Genomic DNA, 18,567 nt, shown 5'->3' on the forward strand with positions numbered 1-18,567 from the left:
TTGGTCATCACGGGTGTGGTGACTGAGCTAGTGTTGGCCAGCAGGGCAGGGACTGTCCCAGGTAGCAGGGCCACAAAATGGGTCTGAGTATTTCCGTGGCCGGTCACCCTAGAGAAGCCGGCAGAGCGAACGTCCCTGGCTGCCAGTGGCTCTGAGGGAAACGTGTCCCACCTCTCTAACGCTGCCCTCGCCCCACAGTTCATCACGGAGGGCTACGCAGCCCACCTGGCCCAGCTGGAGTACAACCACCGCGCGCGCCCCGCCAAGAACACCACGCGCATGGCGCTGCGCAAGGGCAGCTTCAGGCTGCCCAGCCAGGCCGAGTTCCTGCGCAAGAGGAACCACCTGCTGCGGACCATCTCCGCCCAGCCCTCGGCCAGCGGCGCCGGCCACCGGCCCGAGCGCACCCAGAGCCAGTCGGACAGCGACAAGGACAGGGACAGGGAGCGCAGCCAAAGGAGCATGAGCATCGCCACGGGCTGCTGGGGCCGCAGCGCCGCGTCCCGCCTGGAGTCCGGCCTCTTGGGGCAGAAGTAGCCAGGCCAGAGCCAGGATTGTCAGCTGCAGCCACCGGAGGAGAAAACAAAAGGAAAGAGGGACGAGGCCAGTGTTTCGGGCTGGAAGGGTAAATATGGTGCTACTCTAATAACACGGTGTTCTGGGAAGAGACGGGATGTTTCCCACACAGAACGTGCAGGCCTTGCAGCGGGAGCGTCAGGTTTGTGTGGCGTGAGCCCGAGGAACAGCTGGAAATCGGGGGGAAGTCTCCAGATCAGGACGGCGCTCTCTCCTGCCTCCTTCTCTCATCCAGGGTCAGTGACTGTAAATACGTGCCTCCTCGCCTTGTTAGCCATCGCTCCGACACGGTGACCGAGTGCTGTCCTCAGAGCCGCAGGGACAGGGCATGAGGCTGGGGGAGCTGTTCTGGGCTGTCCCAGGAGTCAGACTGGGGGCTCTGGGGTCGGGTAATGCGCCGCTCCCCCGGCCCCAGCTGGGGATTTGCCGTGGGCTGTGCCAGGCAGAGCGACCGAGAGCTTTTCCTGGACAGAGAGCTCCACGTGCAGCCACTTTCCCCGAGGAGCTGGTGCAGTGCAAAACTAAAGCTGCATCCATGCTGTTGGCAGAGGCAGAATGTCGGCAGATTCGTGCCCAAGACAGCGGGGTCATTATTGTTATTACTGTTATTTTTTAGAGACCTTTTAGAAGCCGATGGAATTTAATGTGTTCACCTATTAAAAGAGGAATACAAGCTATTTTGTTTGAGCTGTTACAGACCTCAGACACTTAATTTGCTGTTAAAGTCTCCGAGTAGTCTCACTATGTATTATTTCCAACAAGTAACCACCATATATTTGGAAGCAGCTGAAGCCACTCAGCAGCTGGATTGCATTGCAGTTCTTCTCATCCAAATGCAGGGTCTGACTCTCAACACCCACCTCTGAGACCTTTCTTCTTCCCAGGTTCTCTCCAAGTTCAGTAGCAGCTTTCATGGGAACTAGACTCGCTTCTTTTACCTATAGTTACTGAACTGTAAAACCTCATTGTTTTTTGCACTGATGATTTTTAGAATGGAAACCTGTTACCATCTCATGTAGCTACACCAGTGTTTGTAGTGCATGACAATGAAATATTGCTAAGCCAGGGTGTGTGTGGATATCTATACATTATATACACACACACATATATATATGTATATATTTAAAAAAAAACAAACAATCTGTGCAGAAGTTTTTCCAGCAGTAAGGAGACTGTAAGGAAGTGTGCCAACAATGTCAGGCAACCTTAAGAAAAGGCCATATCTTAATTTTTCTGGTGTGTTTCTCAGTGGATGTGCCTGAGACACTGGGTTTGTGCTGCTGGAGCGAGCCGGCGGGCGCGTGGCAGAGGGCTGGCACCCCAGTGACACCACACAGGGACAGGGAACAGTGCCTGGAGCCAGGGCTTGCCAAAAAGCCCCTCAGTCCTGTCCCTCCCCGGGCCAGCGAAGGTTCCCTCCTTGCACACACCTCCTGGGGCGAGGAGCACCACACGGGGGGCTCCGGGGTGCCCATTACAGACTCCAGTTGGCTTCTTGATGTGGAGATTTTATAGTCCTACCGAGCTCCCCGACTGTGTGTAACCCTGCTTTCCCCACCACACCTTCCTGTCTTTGTATCACTTTCTACTTACGAGGATCTTATTTATAACAGAGAATTTTTTAGACTGGCTGCTTCATTTTCTTACCAGTTTCAATAAGAACGGTGCAGGACGGCCGCACTGAGATACACAGCACTGTGAACGCTGCTCTGCTCACTGCCTCTGGGCCATGGTAGACAAACCCAACTCATCCAACTCCTGTGTTCGTGGTGTGGAGGGTCCAGGCCGAGGCAGAGCAGGGACAGTGCGGAGCTGCCGCCGGCATCCGAGCCCCTGGAGCGCTCAGACCCGACTGCAAAACGTATAAACCACTTCTCTTTGGTAATTATCCAATTACAGAATGTACCTGATGACTTTTTGTTACCAGAAACTGACTTCCCTTTCTGCTGACTCAGCTTGGCTCTCTCTGAATGTACATCCAGAGCTTTTACTGGGTTTGTAAACAATGTGAATTTGTCCCAGCTTTTTGCTAGCCGAATGTTCTATCAAACAGATGCCATCTGAGCAGGAAGCCAAGCCACAATCGATCCTGTGAAGTCACCAAACCACATCACTAAATAATTTCTGCAAATTTGGATATGGCCTTTGCAAAATTCACCTTTCCTCCAAGTCCAGAACCGAGGCATGATCTGTACATTTTCCAGTGTTGACGAGATGTTCACATTTTCTTATGTGTAGATAGTGTAAAACAGAGGCGAATGTAAATGTTCAACATAAAAAGTGGATATATAAAATTGAAAGTTATTTATTTATGTAGAGGAAAAAAAAAATGTCTGGAGGGACTGGAACCTTCAGGGTTTATTAATATTTTAAAAATGTAGCTTTTTGTTTCAGGCATTATGTACAAAGCAATTATTTTATGGACCAAGTTTAATGTAACTGTCAATGAATGCAGAAGTGCAATATGATACTCACCCTCTCCATCACTCCATGTTTTAAACAGCTCCTAACCAGTTAGCCTGACAATCACAGCACCTCCGTCCTCATCCTCTGTTGAGCTTCTTGAACCTTGCCCGGGTCCTTTCCCTGGCCCCCCATCCGTTGCCATTGTACGGATCCAACACGGAGAAGCGATTGTAGAGCAGGACCTTTATTGCTGCAATAATACCCCGGGAGGTGGGTGTAGTTACCAGGAAATAATGCCACTAAGTTTTTCTTCACGGACTCAGTCCATCCCCGTCTCCATCGCTCAATCCTCAGCCGCCCCCATCTGGCACTCATCCCTCTGAAGCAGAGATGAGCACTCACAGAACAATAGCAATAGTTTAACTCTGTGTTTATAACCTGTTTGTCCCGAGCTGTTTTGGAGAGCAATGCATGTGACCCGATGCCTTTCCACGTGTATGGAAGAGGATCCGTCTGGACGTGGTGAGGGAAAGATGAATGTATATTCCATCCTTACTAAAGGGGCGCTGTCAGGGTAAAGACCTAATTTATCCTTGTTACGAGTAACTTGTTTGCTTTGAAAGGAGAGAATGGGAAGTTTCTTGTCCTCCTCCCTCGGCCGTTGTCTGGGCGGCCCTCGGCGCCAGCCCACGTCCTGTTCTGCACATCAGCACAACACAGCCTCGGGCTTTGGGGTTGCTTTTCCGTTTCCATGGGAATCAAACTCTGCTGCTGAGCTCAGATTTTTTATGAAAAGCAGCTTTTTATATTACTGCACCCTTAGGCCAGACTTTCTACCTGATGCTGTCCCTTTAAAGTCTTTTAAAAAACCAGTGAGGAGCCCGTGCATTCCCTCCGAGTCGTTTCCCTGGGTTTGCTCAGATCACTCTGTCAGATGAGGCGAAATCCTAATACCAAAAACCGTTTACAGTGTTGGGGGCACGAGCCCAGAGCAGAAATCAGCCAAAGGGTCACCACCACCACCCTCCCGCCCGCCCAGCAGCCGCCGTGCTTGCTGTAGCAGCCCCTTCTTCAGGTATCGCCACTGTTTGCTGCATTTCCTATTAGTTCTAGAAGCCTTACGGTCCCCTCCCTCTGCCTGTTGATACCCTCGACTGTCAATTTTATATTCCAACAATGTTAGTTATATTTTATTTATAAAAAATTGCTCTAGGGGTACCAGCTGTGTGTGGGGAGCCAGCGGGGGGATGCCCGAGGGCGCCGGGTACGCCCCGCGTGTGCAGTGCCGATGACTCGCTTGTGTGTGGCAAACCTTCTGTACAACTTCCTTCTCCTCCTTGCTGTTAGTGCATCGTTCCAATGCCTGGTGTGCTTCGTGTACAGTATCATTGTGAGTTACACAGATTAAAGAAATGGGAAGGCTCTTCTCTGTCTGCTTTTTTGGGGGGGGTGGGGGAATACTCTAGAAATGGACAAGTCATAAAATGTGAGCAGGTGCCAGTTTAATGGGGTTACAGCCATGAACAGAACGTGGAAACCCTCTGCAGAGATCCTGCAGGACCCATTTGTCCTTTAACCCATTTGTCCTTCTGTTTTTTACAGTTTCCAGCAAGGGAAAAGGCTGCTGTGTTTGCTTCAGAGCAGCCCTGGGCCCTGAGAAGCCCAGAGCCCCAGCGCTGCCTGGGGCCTGTGCTGTGGGGAAGGGACATGAGCTGCATGCAGGAGCAAGGCAAAGCCACCCCTCCACAAAGCACACCTGCACAGTGCGGTGTGCCAGGTCAGCGCTCCCCTGCCCGAGGAGGTGAAGCTGCAGGAAGGCTGGGAGAAGCCCCAGGGGCGCAGTGGAGTGGAGGGAGGCTCTCAGGGGAGCTGCAGTCTGAGCAGAGCCACAGCCACACCACTCTGAGCAGGGTCAGTGAGTGCAAAGGGCCCGTGAGCCAGATCCAGCAAGGAAAGGGCCATGGGCAGCCCCTGAAGGGAAGAAGTGGAAGCCAGCTGTGTGCTTTGTGGCCCTGGTACACACCCTGTCCTGGCCACAGCATTGGCTCCTGCCCCCCAAAGCCCAGAGCACCCTGAGGGTGTCTGTCCCCTGGGTGCTGCTGAGCTCCTCCAGCATCCAGAGGAGCACTGGGGCAAATGGCTCAGGTACATTACAGCCACACTGGCCTGAGCTGGGACAGGGAGGGGAGAAGCTGTTACTGGGAGGTGAAGCCCTAAAGTCGCTCTCCTTCCCAGTCAGTAACTTACAGAGCAGCTGGAAAGGGCCCCTGGGGAACATCTTGACACGGTGCTGTCTGCGTGCTCCAGAGGCAGAGGCTCCCCCGGGCTGGCAGGGGCAGCAGGACGGGCCCCTGGGCTGGCTGGTGCCTGCCCTCACTGCAGCATCCCCGTCCTCACCTGGAAGGCCAGCCCATCCCCACGAGTGGCTTGCTGCAGGGGAAACGGCACTCACAGCACTCCCTGCCCAGGGCTGCAGCACCTCCAGCACCACCCCGGGGCCCTGGTGGAGCTGCCAGGGCTCAGCTTGTCCCCAGGGTGGAAACACAACCCCTCTGGGTGCAGCAGCTCCCTGGCTGTGCCCAGCCACCCCATGCAGGTCCCACTACCTTGTTAATCTCCTTGTGTCTCTCCTTGCTGACGATTTCTTCCAGGACTTCCCCATCCCCCTTAATGAGCCTGCAAGTCAAGCACAGCCCCAGAAGCCATGAGGGTACTGGCAAGTTCCTGCAGCTGCAAAGCTGCTGTCCCCCACCCCGAGGGCACCTGCAGGTGCTGGGCTGATGCACCTCCTGGCAAGGCCAGAGCTGACCCACCCCTGACACTGTATTTTGTGACTTTGTTTTTGTATCAAGCTTCAACAGCACAGCATTGCCATTGTGGGATTAATGTCACCACACTGCAGCAAGGACAGGAGTGCTCCCCTGAGAACTGAGGGCCAGCTGGCCCTGCCCCAGGCTGTGGGCACTGCCTGCTGTGTGCAGTCAGTCACCCTGGCACAGGAAAACATTCCTGAGAAAAGCATCCCCTGTCACCCTACAACCCACAGTGCCCCAACCCATGCAAAACTTCTTGGTTTTTTTTTCAGTCGAGTTCAGGTGTGGTCCTGACTGCCCCAGGAAACTGCAAAGCCATTCAGGAACAGGAGCCAGTTTGGGCCTGAAATGCAGCCAGGCCAGGGAGCATCTTGCTGAGTAAATTCCAAGCAGTGTTGGAGGCGGCTCACACCTCCAAACATGAACAGAAATTTAATTGTCTTCATTACGTGCCTTACAGGGAACCGACCTTTGTTCCACACCTCCCTGAGCCCTGCAGGCTGCCTTCTATTTTAAGACTGGACTTGTCATACCCAATTCTCTTCAGCATGACATTTTCTGCTTGCTGAGAAGATGCAGTTTATTAAAAACTGGGTCATTTCTATTTGGCAGCTAAATGAACTTGGGTTTGATCGCTGTCTGTAACCCCACAGGGCACATGCTCCTCATTCCCACCTGGGTGTTAACCAGGGCCCAGGGCTTTGGAGCTGAAGGTAAGTGGATGCAGCAGTGGGATACTGGGACACAGCCCAGTGTCCTTTGTGTGGAGCTCCAGCACATTTCAATGATATGGTGTCATTGTGTCACTTTCTGGGCAAGTCACACCAGGCCTGTGAGGGGTTGGCTCCAGCCTTTGCTGCTCAAGGGGGCCTGGCTCCAGCTGTGGTGCTGCAGTGCCGTGGCCAGGCCTCCAGCCCACTCAGCATGGATGGGAATGGACAACCCCTCTCCCTTTTCCCCAGGTCATACCTGGTTCTCCCTGTTTCGGGATCCACCACTCTCCTTATGACGCTCTGCCTCGCGTCCCACTCCTCCTTTGTCATTGGCTTCATAGCCTGGATCCGGGATTTCTGTTCATCTGTCAGAGCTGGAATGCAGTGCTCAGTCAGAGCTGAGCTCCAGGAAAGGGGCACAGCACCAGGGCTTCAGCCCACGGACAACATTCCACACCCAATTCCCAGCAGGATTTGGGGTACAGTGACAAACCAAGCAAAGCAAGGGACACTCCACATCCCAGAGCCAGGACCAGCTTTCGCCAGGATGTTACTGCTGACTGTGTCATTCCATTTGGCATCTTTCTTCCCCAGTCACATCTATAAGCTACACCCTAACACTTCACAAACCAATCTCTGAGAGTGGCTCAAAGGTGGGCACTGTACATAGGAGGGAGGAGAGCCTGGGGCTCCTCCCTGTCCACAGCCCTGCTTCCCTCAGTCACCTGGGGACAGCGCAGCTCCCGTGTGCACGGGCTCCAGCAGGAGGGAAAGAGCATCCTTACCTGGCCCAGAGTCCACCACTGATTCCTTCTGCCACTGCTCCAGTGAGGGGCCAGGCGCCTCTTCTGCCTTGGCTTTCTCCTCCTTAGCTCTCTCCTTTGCCTTCTTTTTGGATTTCTTCTTTATTTTTTTCTTCTTCTTCCTCTTCTTTTTGTCTTTCTGTTTCACTCGCTTTTTTTTGCTGTCTTGACTCTTCTTCATTTTGGAGTCACTGTCACTGGAGTCATCGGAAGAGGAGCTGGAGGAAGATGAGGAAGAGCTGGTGGACGAAGATGTCCCAGAGGAAGAGGTACTGGCCTTCCTCTTCTTTTTGTCCTTTCCTTCCTTCTTCTTTTCTGCAATACACAAGAAGAGGGTGTGTGGAGCAGCCCTGGCCCTGCAGCAGCAGAGATGTTGGTTTATCCCCCCTCCCAGCCTGGTTTCTTTCCTGCCTGGAATTCCCCTCTGTGCCCACAGAGCACAGAGTCCAACCCAGGGCGCTCTGTGGTGCCAGACCAGCTCACGGAGGGACTGAGGGCTCTGCACTTGTCAGAACGAGACCAAAGTGGGCATCAAGTGCAGGACAAAGTGACAGACACCAGCTAAACCCAGGGATCCCCTTCTCCCCCCCGAGCCCTCTCTGTGCACCTGCCCTAGGGTAATGTGGTGAAAGCACAGGCTCAGGGCCTTCCCCCACCTTCCCTGGCTGCTGCCAAGCTCGATTTGTGTCCGTGAGAGCCAGAGATCCTCTTCCTTGGTGGAGAGCTGCTGCTCCGCTGCGAGTCCTTGCTGCTCTTCCTCCTTTTCTTCTCCTTCCTCTCCCGCCTGCTCCGGGAATCGCTTTTGCTCCTGCTCCGCGATCGCTTCCGAGAGCGGCTGTGGGCCATGGCAGCTCCTGGAGGGGAGGGGTCACATCAGAGCCACGGGGGGACCAACCCTGCCCAGCAGCCCCAAAATCCTTCACTCCAATCTGAGCCAACAGCCCTGGAAAACCTGCTCCTTGTCAAACTCTGCCCCTGCTCCTGTCAAAATCTGCCCCTGCTCCTGTCAAACTCTGTCCCTGCTCCCACCACGATGGTGAGGGCTCTCCCAAAATTGCCACGTGGAACTTCACCACCCCCACCATGGCAGGGAGCTGGCACAGGGACAGCACTGCCGTCCCCAGCAGCCCTCACCTGCCTCAGACAACTGTCCCCAAGCAGGGGACAACCTTCCAGCAGGTTCTCCCTGTGCTGCTGCTGTTCGTCCCCGGAGGATGGGGTGGGCACAGAGGGGCCTGAGGCTGTTTGTGCAGCAGGGCTGTGCCCGTGGGTGGGCACCAGGAGATGCTGCAGCACAGCCAGACATGGGCAGAGGGTGATGGATGCTGCAGCCACAGCCAGCAGAACAAAACGTCCTCCCCGAGTCAATCACGCCGTCACTTCAAACGCTGGGAGCAGGCACCAGCCAAGGGGAAGAATGAATTTTTAATATTCCAATTTACTCTTAGAAAACAGATGCTGCACTGAGCTGGCACCCCCGTCCATCAGCCCCAGGGATGCCAGCAGCCCCAGGCCAGTGTGATCCGTGCTCTCGTTAATTTAAAAAACAAACTGGCACCGGGGGCAGGGCAGGAGCTGGGAAATGCTTTCTCACAGCCACCTTCCAATTTAATGAATTGTTTGTTTACCACCTCGACAATCCCAGGCAGCAACTTGGATTTGCTCCCAAGTGAATCAGATCTTTGATTGATTTCCATAGGGAAATTTCAATCAGAAAAAAAACCCCAACAAAACCACTCACAACCATTATGCACGCAGGGAGGTTTCAGAGCATGAGAGTCCTCCATGCACACACCCAGCAGCTGCCCCTTGCACCAGGGCCTGGCTGGGGACAGCGTTTGGGACTCGATCTTTCCCTTCTGGCTGTGGCAGCAGGAAAAAAAACCCACTTTTATACAACCACAGCAGCAGGACAAATGGTCTGGAGCTGGGGGTGATGAATCCCAAACCCATCCCAGCAGCATCCCAGGCTGGCCCTGCCCCAGGCCGAGCTCTCAGCCCCACCCTGACACCTCAGCGACTCCTCCTGCCCGCCCAGCTCTGCCCTGGGCAGCTGCAGGGGCTGTCCCTGCCCTCACCCCTGCACGGGCGGGGTGCGCTGGCCCTTTAAGAGCTCAGCAAAAGGTGTGCTGGCCCTTTAAGAGCTCAGCAAAAGGTGTGCTGGCCCTTTAAAAGCTTAGCAAAAGGTGTGCTGGCCCTTTAAGAGCTCAGCACGAGGCGTTCTACGCGCGCGGCTCCAGGCGCGGCCCCTTTAAGTGCGCAGCTCTTTATCAGCCCCCCCGGGGCCGCCGCAACGCTCGGGCCTGTGGCTCCCCCGGCCCGCCTTTCTCCGGTGTCCCGGGCCGGGCCAGGCCGGCCCCGCCGCAGGTGAGGGGAGCGGGAGGGAGCGGGGACTCACCGGGCCGGGCCCCGCCGCCCCGAGCGGGCCTCCCGCCGCCGGGACCGCGCTGGCCGCCTCCCGCCTCCGTCCGCCGCGCGCGGGGCCGGGCGGCAGCCGGACCGCGCTCTTTGGTTCCGGGGGCCGCCTCGCCCCCACCGAGCTCAGTTTTTGGGGTGAATTCGGGCGGATTGGGAGCGCTCACGTTCGCCAGTGAGCGAGATAAAGGCTTCGAGTCGGCGTTTCTTGATAGCGGCTCCTCGCTCAGATACATCCGCCGGTTTCCTTCCTCCGGTGTAATTTTAATGAGCTTTGCTAATGAGAAGCTCATCAGCGCCCTGTGCCAATGGCAGCCCCAGCCAAAATCCAGCGGGTCCGCTGGAAGAGCCGCAATAAATACCTTTTGTGCGAGCTGCACCCGCTCACGTTCAGCCCTCCACAATTACCGATGTGATCAGCCATGGGCTGTGATTACTGCACTCAACAGATAAAGGGAAAAGCCCCTTCCTTGTAAATGCAGCAGCATCTATCCAATATATCGAGTTTGTTTTCCAGGATGGCAAATGCAGACACCAAATCAGACAATAATTGGCTTCCTTAATTTGTTTAGTAGATGGAAGAATCTCATGCTTTCAGCCAGCTGGAAGGAAGGAGGGAAAAGCACTGGACCCTTCTGATCCATCAGTTCGTGGGGGATCTTGGTGCCAAATTAAGCCCCAGGCCTCATCTGCTGCTGCCTCCAGGCTGGCAGGGTTATTTTATATTTTCACTTGTTCATGTAACTAAAGCAAAGGGAGTTAAATGTACATCTTGTCCTGGGAAGTTTTGCCCTGCTGCAGGTGGCTCCCTGAGCTCTGTCTCTGCTTAATAAAGTTCACAAAACCTTTGAAAGGGAAGTTTCTGCTGCCAAGAAGCCTTGGGACGTGTCTCAGCCATCCTGGAGTGATCAGTGCTCCCTCTTTTGCTCCTGGTGGATTTTTCTGAGCCTGGCTTAGACAGACATCCAGTGATGAGAATTCCCTGCCATTCCCAACAGCTCACTGTGAATCACCTGGATCTCATTCCTGAGCAGATCCTTCCCAGCCCCTCAGCCACACAAAGCTCTTCCCCTCCCTGTGGCAGAGGACAGGAGGCCCCAGGAACAGCAGAGAAATGGTTTATTCTACCAATCTTCCCCATTTCCAGTGGGACCTGGGGTGCTGCTGTTGGCAGAGAGGCCAAGGAGCTTTGGGTTTTTCCCCCTGTGCACTTGGAATTATTGACAGAGCTCCTGCAGGGAATCAGAGTTGGAGTTTGTGTGTCTTAGAGTCCTCCAGCCCCAGCTGAGCCCTCAATTGGCTCAGCATCCCTTCCCGAGGTGAGAGCTGCTCCTTGCACCCAGCAGAGCCCAGGGGTGCAGCCTGGGAGGTCAGAACAGTGCTTTGGGCAATTTGGAGTGGGGAAATCCTCCCCCCACTACCCCAAGGCACAGAGATTCACAGTCTGTGGCACCTCCTCCTCCTCCAGGGGTTCTGTGAAGCCATCCCCAAAGCCCTCGGCCTCCACCAGCTCGGGTTTCCTGCGGCACATGGGGCAGAGCTGGTTTCGGATGGCCGAGGATCTCATCCACATGATGAGGTTCCAGCGCTGCCCGGAGGCGATGGGTAGGGCCCCGTGGATCTGCCCCCCTCGGTGCAGCAGCCCCCGGCCTCCAACGTGCTCCACCTCGATGTATTTGGGCACTGGGGTGGGATCCTGGAACAGAGGGATTCCGTGTCATGCCATGAAGTCCCTCAAATTGTTGAAATTTGTCACCTCTTTCCCCCACAGCACCCAGGGAGCAACAGCTGAAATGAAAGTTCAAAGCTCCCATAGAGTTGAAGCTGTATGGGAGCTTCTGCCCCTCTCTTGCCCTGAAAACAGGTGCTAGAGATTTAGGTTGAAGCCACATCTGAAATAAATCTCTCCCTCAGCACCTCCCTGCTCAGTTTCAGATGTGGAAAGAGGGGGTGCTTTGTTTCACTGCACTTTACTGCAAAGCTGCATCTGTCCTCTCTTTAAAATACTGAATATTGGTATTGAAATATTGCAGCTGAAGAGGATCCTGTATAACCAAGCCTTGCAAAAATGGGGAATGACAGAGCAGGTTTGACTGTCAGAGGTGAATAATGTTTTTTTTCAGAACAGAGTGGATGCTGGGGGCTGAGGAGGGAGAGGCGAGTGGGACATGCTCAGTACCTGGTTGAAATCCCCGAAGTACAAATTTCCTTCTGTGAATTCTTTCCCCAGGGAAACATTCAGGGTGACTTCAGCGTTGTCATAGTGCGAGCTGAGGTCCAGGTCCTCGTGCAGGGAGTACTTGACCACGAAAGCTTTGTGGCTGTCCAGGCAGGCCCCTCCCAGCTCCGGGTACAGCAGGGCCGTGATGGGCAGGAGCCGCTCCCGCAGCGGCGTCAGGAAAGGCTCGTCCATGCCCAGCTCATTCAGCAAAACCTGCGCCGAGGAGAGCAGGGGGAAAGAGCTCAGCAGCCACAGCTGCTGCTCCTCAGAGCTGCTGTCCTCCTCCAGCCCTGCTGCTGGCTCAGATCACTTTGGAGCAAAGGCTTGGCTACAGGGAAAAGGAAGGAGGATCAAGGTGCACAGGGATGGGGGGAAACACGGAGTAATAGGATCAAAAGTTTCTTTAGAAACTGTGTCCTTGATTTAAATTTGTTTTGCTTAAGCACAAGGTGCTCTTTGCTCTGAGATACCAACTCCTTCCCCTGCATTCCCACTTTCTTTTGTCCCTGCAACATTCCCTCAACCCTGTCACTCCACGGGGGCACTGAACTCAAACTGCTCCATGTAAAACGAGAGGCACTTTGGAACTGGAGGGAGTGAGGCGTGAGGAGGTGAGCACAGGGAACACCACCCCTAAAGAAGGAGATGAGTCCTACCCCGTAGTTGTTCATGGTGTTGGGCCTGCCTTTAGGCATATCCGACTGCTCAAAGTTCTCCAGCTCATCCACAAAGGCTTGGCAGAACTCCTCTGTGAACACTGGGAGTCGGTAGATCCTCTTATCTGCCAGCAGAGGGGAGACAGAGTTTGCTGGGGAACTCCCAGTTTTCCTGGCTGCCTGTCCAGCTGCACTGTGCTGGTGTCAGTGAGGGCACAGCACCCACTTTGTGCTCAGACTGCTCAGAGGGCTGGCACCATTTCCTGGGCTCAGCTCTGGGGTGTATTTGGTGTTTTTCATGCTGGTCCCTCATTTCCAGAGCAGAAGGCTGTGTCTGGAACCGGTGCCCTGGATAAATCCAGGAGCTCTGCACACAGACATTGGTGTCTTTGCCTTGAGGAAAGGAGGCAACTCTGCCTCTTTCCCTCTGCATCTTGGCAGCATTTCAGGTAAGCAGAGAGCTTCACAGCAGCCTCCAGGGAAGCTGAAAACCCAGCTCTCTTTTTCAAAGGCTGAAATCTAGTCTGAAGCTATTTCAGCCCAGACTAACCAACAGGGGCTGTCTGCAATGGCAAAGCACTCAGGGAAGGAAAACCAAGCTCCTTCAGCAGGCTCCCTGGTGAGCTGTGGTACAACCAAAACCCCAGCCCTGGAGCCTCTGGTGAGACATCAGTAGGCTGGGATGGGAAAGCAGAAAAGAGCCTCTGATCTCAGAGCAGAACTGCTGCCTCTCCAGAGACCCTCCTCAGGCAGAGAATAACATCCTGTGTGCCTCAGCTTGTGTCAGAGCAGAGCTGTTCCAGACAGGGCTTGGGAACAGCTGTCACCAGGGGGATCTGTGGGACTGAGGTGTTGTTTTCTTTACCTGAGAAGGACTCGAGGTAGCTCAGGAGGCCCTGGAGATCAGCACCTGGAGATGTGCAGAACCTCACGATTTCCAGAAACTCTGGGGCCAGGAAGGAATCCTGGATTCCAGGGGAAGGATGGGAAGAACACACAGGAACACAATCAGCCTGCACAGCCCGAGAGGGAAATGGACTCCCAGGGAAATACACAGTCCCTAGGGAGCAAGGCTGAGTCACACCCGAGTTAATTCCACGGCAGGAAATGCAGAATGTCACTGGTGTTTTACCAGTGGGGTAGGGAAGTTCCTGCTTGCTTTAGTGCACGGTTTTCTAGGAGTAACTGGCCAGATTTATCCTAGGCATGACAGGAAAGAGCCTTTTCTGGCTGGAACACCAGGAATCTTGCCCGGAGAACACGCTGTGCTGTCGTGTTTTTAAAGTTTTAAATCCAGTTTTCATATGCTACCCCTGTGTTTTAATTCAGTGCAGCTTTAGCACTGTGCAGTCCCGAGGAGAGGGGGAAATAAACTTCAAAAATAAAATTATCAGGTAATTTTTTTGGGGGGTGCAAAAGAGATTCCAAACCTTCTGTGTACCTGCAGGGTGTACACCTCTGGGTGTTTTGGTTTGTAGCACTTGGAGATGATGGCTCTGCGTTCCACTGACTGATGGATTAACTCTTTTCTTCTCTGCACTTCTGCCTCAATCTGTGAGTAAACAACAGAACACTGTCAGAAATCAACAGGGCTGAGTAAAACAGCTCTGGGAATCTGCTCATTGCTTTAAACCGATTATTTTTGTTTGGGGGCACCTCTGGGGGACAGAGTGTTTGCTTTGTTTTTCTGTGGTCAAGAAAAGTCCAGTAAAGATCTGGAAAGCCAAATGTCTGAGAGGAGTTTATGTTCTCTTTACAGATGGCTTAAAAAGTAACTGAGGACTTTGCTGTGGAAGTGTCAAGTGGAGCTGTGAGGTTTCAGCCCTTTCAGGCATTCTGACACCTCCTGAATCTGACAATAGAGGCATTGTCCAAAATACAGACATTTGCTGGGAGCAAGACAAGTCCTGTCATGAAGGGATTACTGCTAAGTGTGGTAGAGACAGGCTAAGCTGCCCTTTCAGAGCAATCAGCTGATCCAGGCAGCTCTTCCCTGTTTAATTCCCCCTCACGAGATTAATTTGTAACAGTCCTTGCTGAGGAGTGAGTGAGCAGCCCTTCCTGGGACCAAGCAGCTCCTGTGTTCATTCCCTTGTCCTCAGTATCAGGTCCTGAAGGTCTTGGGAACCAAGCAGACAAATCAGATTTCTCAGCTTCCTTCTTCTTCCCCTCCCTCCCAGCCCCAAGGTCCCTGGGCACTGGGTCACAGGGCAGGGATCTGTAACCCAGCACTGCCCAGAAAATCAGGATCGAGTTCTAAGTGGGAAACTGGGGCTGGAATTGCTGCTGGACAGGGAGAGCTGTGACCTCCCACAGCCAGGGACAGCCACTGTCATCTGCCTCCTCCCAGCACTGAGTGACTCCCATTTGTTTATGTAATTTCTAGGTCTCCTTTATAATGTTTATGTTGATACAGCAAACCTTGTATGAAGATGTGAGCAGATCTGCAGAGAGCCCGGATGATTAGAAAGTGGTTTGGATCTAAGGTGATTATAAATTAAAACCAAGATTGGGATCTTGAAATCCTAAGTGAGGCTGTTTTATAAATTACATTGCTTGTTGTGCTCCATTGATTCTGCCTGGGAAAATCCTGGGCTGTCCTACTCATAAATTCTGTGCTGTATGAATCATAATATCCAGTTAATAAAGCTTTAATTAACAGTATGATTTACTGCCACCATCATTCTGCCAAGAATTCCTAAAATGTCTGTCCCCTTAGCAACATTGGAGCTGGTGAGTGACAGATCCCTGTCCCCAGCCTGGAAAAAAAGCAGAGATTCTGTGATGAAGGGTGAATTTCTGTAGGACCCCATCTCAGACTGCCTTTAAAAATGTTTGGGAGAAGAAGGGATAAGGAAAGACAAACGAGGGCACCCAGCGGAGTAAATCCAAGGAGGGAGCGGCTCAGAGGCCGCTGGGATGTGTTGAATGACAGCATTTAATTGCAGGGTGTTGGCTGAATAAACACCTCGCCGATGGGCGCCCGCGGGGAATTCTTCCCTCTGGATTCTGCCCGGCACCGGGGTGGATCGGGACGCGGTGCCGGGAGCTGCTCCCCGGGTCTGGGGGGCTCCAGCAGGCCCCAAACTCCCTTCGGGACTGACCCCTGGTGAGGGGATCCCTGAGGGGAACCAGGGCTGCCCAGAGAGCTGGGCTTGTTCACCTGGAGAGGAGAAGCTTTGGGGTGACCTCACTGTGGCCTCGCAAGGCCTGAAGGGACCAACAAAAACGATGGAGAGAGACAATTTCCAAGGGATGGAGTACCAGGACACAAAGAATGGCTTCACACTGACAGAGGGCAGGGTTAGAAGGGATTTAGGGAAAAAAATCCTCCCCGTGAGGGGGATAATGCCCTGGCAGAGAGGCCGTGACTGCCCCTGGATCCCTGGCAGTGCCCAAGGCCGGGCTGGAGGGGCTGGGAGCAGCCTGGGACAGGGGAATGTCCCTGCCCAGGGCAGGGGTGGCACTGAATGAGTTTTAAGGTCCAACAGAACCCATCCCGCGGCTCTGTGAGTGCCCGGTGGCCGTGAGGGGCTCCCGCTGCTCACCTCCCTCAGCACCTCCCGGAACTGCTCCTCGCTCCGGCAGCCGCGCTCCCTCAGCGCCTGCAACACACGGGCCCGTCACCGCCGCGGCCGCCGGCACGGCCCGCTGCCCCCGGCCCCGCCCGCCCCCGCGGTACCCGCCCGTGGTCCCGGCGGAGCTGCGGCCCGTCCCGGTACCGCACGTGGAGCCCGAACCGCCCCACGAAGATGTTGTCGGTGAAAAAGCAGGCGCACCCGCGGAACGGCCGGCCCGCGGACATGTTTCCTGCCGGCGAACGCGCCTCGGTCCTTCCCTCAAAGGGCTCCGTTTCCGTCCGCGGGAGGGCGCATCGGCAAATTCCCAACCGGGGCAAAAAACGGAAAGCGGCGGAACTCGCCCGTTCTCCCCGGTTTTGCGCTTGTTTTTGTCATCTCCGTGACGTCACCGCGGCCCGGTCCCGCAGCGAGGCCGCTGCCCCGCAGCCCTCACGGCCGGGCCGGGTCTGCTCGGAGCGGCAGCGGCCGGCCCGACCTTATTTGCAGACGGTCCCTGAGAATCCCTGGCGGGGGCGCGCGCGGGCTGCGGGGGCGCGCTCCGGGTGCGCGCGCGGCGGGGTCAGCGCGGCCCCGGCCCGGCCCGGCCCGGCCATGGACGCGGCGCTGCCGGAGGCCGAGCGGGAGGTGGTGGTGGCCGCCGAGCCCTGCGGCCACGGCAGCAAGTTCGAGGACATCTATCGGCTGCTGGCCGAGGGCTGCTTCCCGCCCAGCTTCTGCTCCATCAAGAGGAAGAACCTGAAGCGCTACGCCCAGAAGTTCGTCGTGGACGGTGGGGACCCGGGGGGCGGCGCGGCGGTGTCGGGCTGCCCTGGGCCGCGGCCCGGCCCGGGGGCGGCCTGTGGGGGGAAGCCGGAGGGTGCCGGCCCCGCAGACACGGGGGATGTGGGGAGGGGATGTGGCTTCTGGGCAGCGCCATCGCCGCCAGCGCTGCCCGGCCAGCCCCGCGCCCTGGCATCGCTTCAGGGGCACCGAGCGGGGCAGCCCGGGGTGGCACCGGCGCTCCAGCGCTGCCCCTGGGGACCACGGTGGCTTTGTTGTAGCGGAGGATTTCACACAGTCCTGGGTGCAGAAAAGCTCCGTGGGCGTGCGTGGGGGTGATTCCGGTTTAGCAGCTTCTCCAGGGACGGCAGGAGCTCCCGAGGCTGCAGCAGCAGCAGCTCCCGGAGCTGTGTCTCAGCTGCGTTTCCCATGTGGAAAATCACCCTTTTTCTGGAGGTGAGCAGCTGTGAGAGGCTGTTGTTGGAGACAAACCTCTGGCACCCGCAGGCGGCTGCCTCTACTACGTGGGCCCCAAGAAGGAGGAGAAGCGCGAGGTGATCGTGGATCCCGAGCGGAGGCGTCAGGTCTTCCTGGAAAGCCATTTCACCGAAATCGGGAACCACCTGGGCCAGAAAAAGACCGTGCACCGCATCCAGAGCCGGTACTACTGGCTGGGCATCGTGAAGGATGTTGTGGACTGGGTAAGTGGAGAGCAGTGACCGTGTCCGTGACACCGCTGCTGGCAGCAGTCCCGAGGCAGCAGCCACAAGAGCCCTGGTGCAGGGATGATGTCATTCCCCGTGCCTGTGCTGGGAAGGCACTCACTGAGTTACTCTGCAGGTGGATCTTGGAACGTCCCCAGGCAGCTGGATAGGCTGGATGTCTTCCCCTGAGTGTCAGGAAGCCTCCTCGTGCAGGGCAGTTTTTTGGTCAATGTGGGATTGTTTCAGACAAGTTGCTGAGTTTAACTTTGGGCAGTTTGGATTCCTTCCAGAGCTGCCTGATTCCCTAAACTATCAGCAAGAGGAAGATCTCAGTGTCTCCTCAGCTGCTTTGCCTCATCTGTTTCATTGCTGGCAGTTCCCTGCAGCAGCACTCTGCAACACTGTGGCTTAGGGAATGTGCTTGCATTGCATGGTCTGAGCTCCTCCAGCATCCTAGGGCTGAGGATTTCTCTAACCAGCAATAGGAGGTTAAAATACAATAAATATTTGCCTGGAAACAGGGTGAGAAATAGCTTAGCTGTAGGCCACATTGAGAAAATTGGTTATTGTGTCAGAGAAAGTTGTCAGGTGAGCCTTGTGAAAGGTGAGATGCGTCAGCCTGTTGTGTTTTGTCCTCTTTTTTTTTTCCTGCACCTCCTTGTTTTTACTGGGAGAAAGGAAACTGCTCAGCCCTGCTGTGTGTCTCACCCCTCCGCAGCCTGTGCAGTCTGAGTCTGACAGGATCCGTCAGCACGTTCCCAAGTCCTTTGATCCCTTTTTTCCCTCTCCAGATCAAGATGTGTGAAACGTGCCAGAACGCGGAGCACAACAAGAACGTGACGCGGAAAGCCAGGCCCGTCAGGGTGGAATCCCCCTGGGAAGTGCTGGGATTAGACATCCACGGTGAGTGAGTGTCTCAA

At 55.1% G+C, this 18,567-nt stretch overlaps 3 protein-coding genes and 1 long non-coding RNA gene across 24 annotated transcripts in view; 2 read left to right on the forward strand and 2 right to left on the reverse strand.

Moving 5' to 3' along the window:
- PITPNM2 (phosphatidylinositol transfer protein membrane associated 2) overlaps positions 1-4,406 on the forward strand; it is a 124,394-nt gene extending 119,988 nt beyond the window's left edge. For all 21 annotated transcript variants that reach the window (XM_086855288.1, XM_086855276.1, XM_086855279.1 and 18 more), the window contains one exon: positions 199-4,406. In XM_086855288.1, the coding sequence (XP_086711414.1) occupies positions 199-537 (339 nt within the window). In that variant the 3' untranslated portion in view covers positions 538-4,406. The remainder of the gene's footprint in view (positions 1-198) is intronic.
- Positions 4,407-4,467: 61 nt separating this feature from the next.
- Positions 4,468-9,815, reverse strand: ARL6IP4 (ARF like GTPase 6 interacting protein 4). Its single transcript, XM_086855343.1, has 6 exons — positions 9,710-9,815; positions 7,968-8,165; positions 7,294-7,626; positions 6,765-6,882; positions 5,589-5,658; positions 4,468-5,412 (listed from the first exon to the last, which is right to left on the reverse strand). Exons 2-6 carry the CDS (start codon positions 8,155-8,157, stop codon positions 5,356-5,358), a joined length of 768 nt encoding a protein of 255 aa, XP_086711469.1. The 5' UTR covers positions 8,158-8,165; positions 9,710-9,815; the 3' UTR covers positions 4,468-5,355.
- Positions 9,816-10,827: 1,012 nt separating this feature from the next.
- Positions 10,828-16,689, reverse strand: OGFOD2 (2-oxoglutarate and iron dependent oxygenase domain containing 2). Its single transcript, XM_086855344.1, has 7 exons — positions 16,286-16,689; positions 16,152-16,208; positions 14,045-14,155; positions 13,469-13,568; positions 12,604-12,728; positions 11,906-12,160; positions 10,828-11,422 (listed from the first exon to the last, which is right to left on the reverse strand). The coding sequence occupies exons 1-7, from the start codon at positions 16,406-16,408 to the stop codon at positions 11,144-11,146; spliced, it is 1,050 nt and encodes a 349-aa protein (XP_086711470.1). The 5' UTR covers positions 16,409-16,689; the 3' UTR covers positions 10,828-11,143.
- LOC147649877 (uncharacterized) lies at positions 14,051-15,267 on the forward strand. The gene is made up of 2 exons (XR_015277616.1): positions 14,051-14,157; positions 14,363-15,267. It is a non-coding gene; the product is annotated as an uncharacterized LOC147649877 (long non-coding RNA).
- Positions 16,690-18,567: the final 1,878 nt, after the last annotated feature.

Source organism: Cyanistes caeruleus, chromosome 18 (assembly GCF_971803275.1).
Source record: "Cyanistes caeruleus chromosome 18, bCyaCae1.hap1.1, whole genome shotgun sequence".
NCBI classification, from domain to species: Eukaryota; Metazoa; Chordata; class Aves; order Passeriformes; family Paridae; genus Cyanistes; species Cyanistes caeruleus.

Coding starts and splice junctions, on each gene's coding strand:
- OGFOD2 (XM_086855344.1), bottom strand. CDS start 16,408: ATGTCCGCGGGCCGGCCGTTCCGCGGGTGCGCCTGCTTTTTCACCGAC. Junction 12,729..13,468: donor CTACCTCGAGTCCTTCTCAG/GTAAAGAAAACA, acceptor CTCTGCTGGCAG/ATAAGAGGATCTACCGACTC. Junction 12,161..12,603: donor ACACCATGAACAACTACGGG/GTAGGACTCATC, acceptor TCCTCGGCGCAG/GTTTTGCTGAATGAGCTGGG.
- ARL6IP4 (XM_086855343.1), bottom strand. CDS start 8,157: ATGGCCCACAGCCGCTCTCGGAAGCGATCGCGGAGCAGGAGCAAAAGC. Junction 5,659..6,764: donor CCCGAAACAGGGAGAACCAG/GTATGACCTGGG, acceptor CTTGACTTGCAG/GCTCATTAAGGGGGATGGGG. Junction 5,413..5,588: donor GACACAAGGAGATTAACAAG/GTAGTGGGACCT, acceptor TTTCCCCTGCAG/CAAGCCACTCGTGGGGATGG.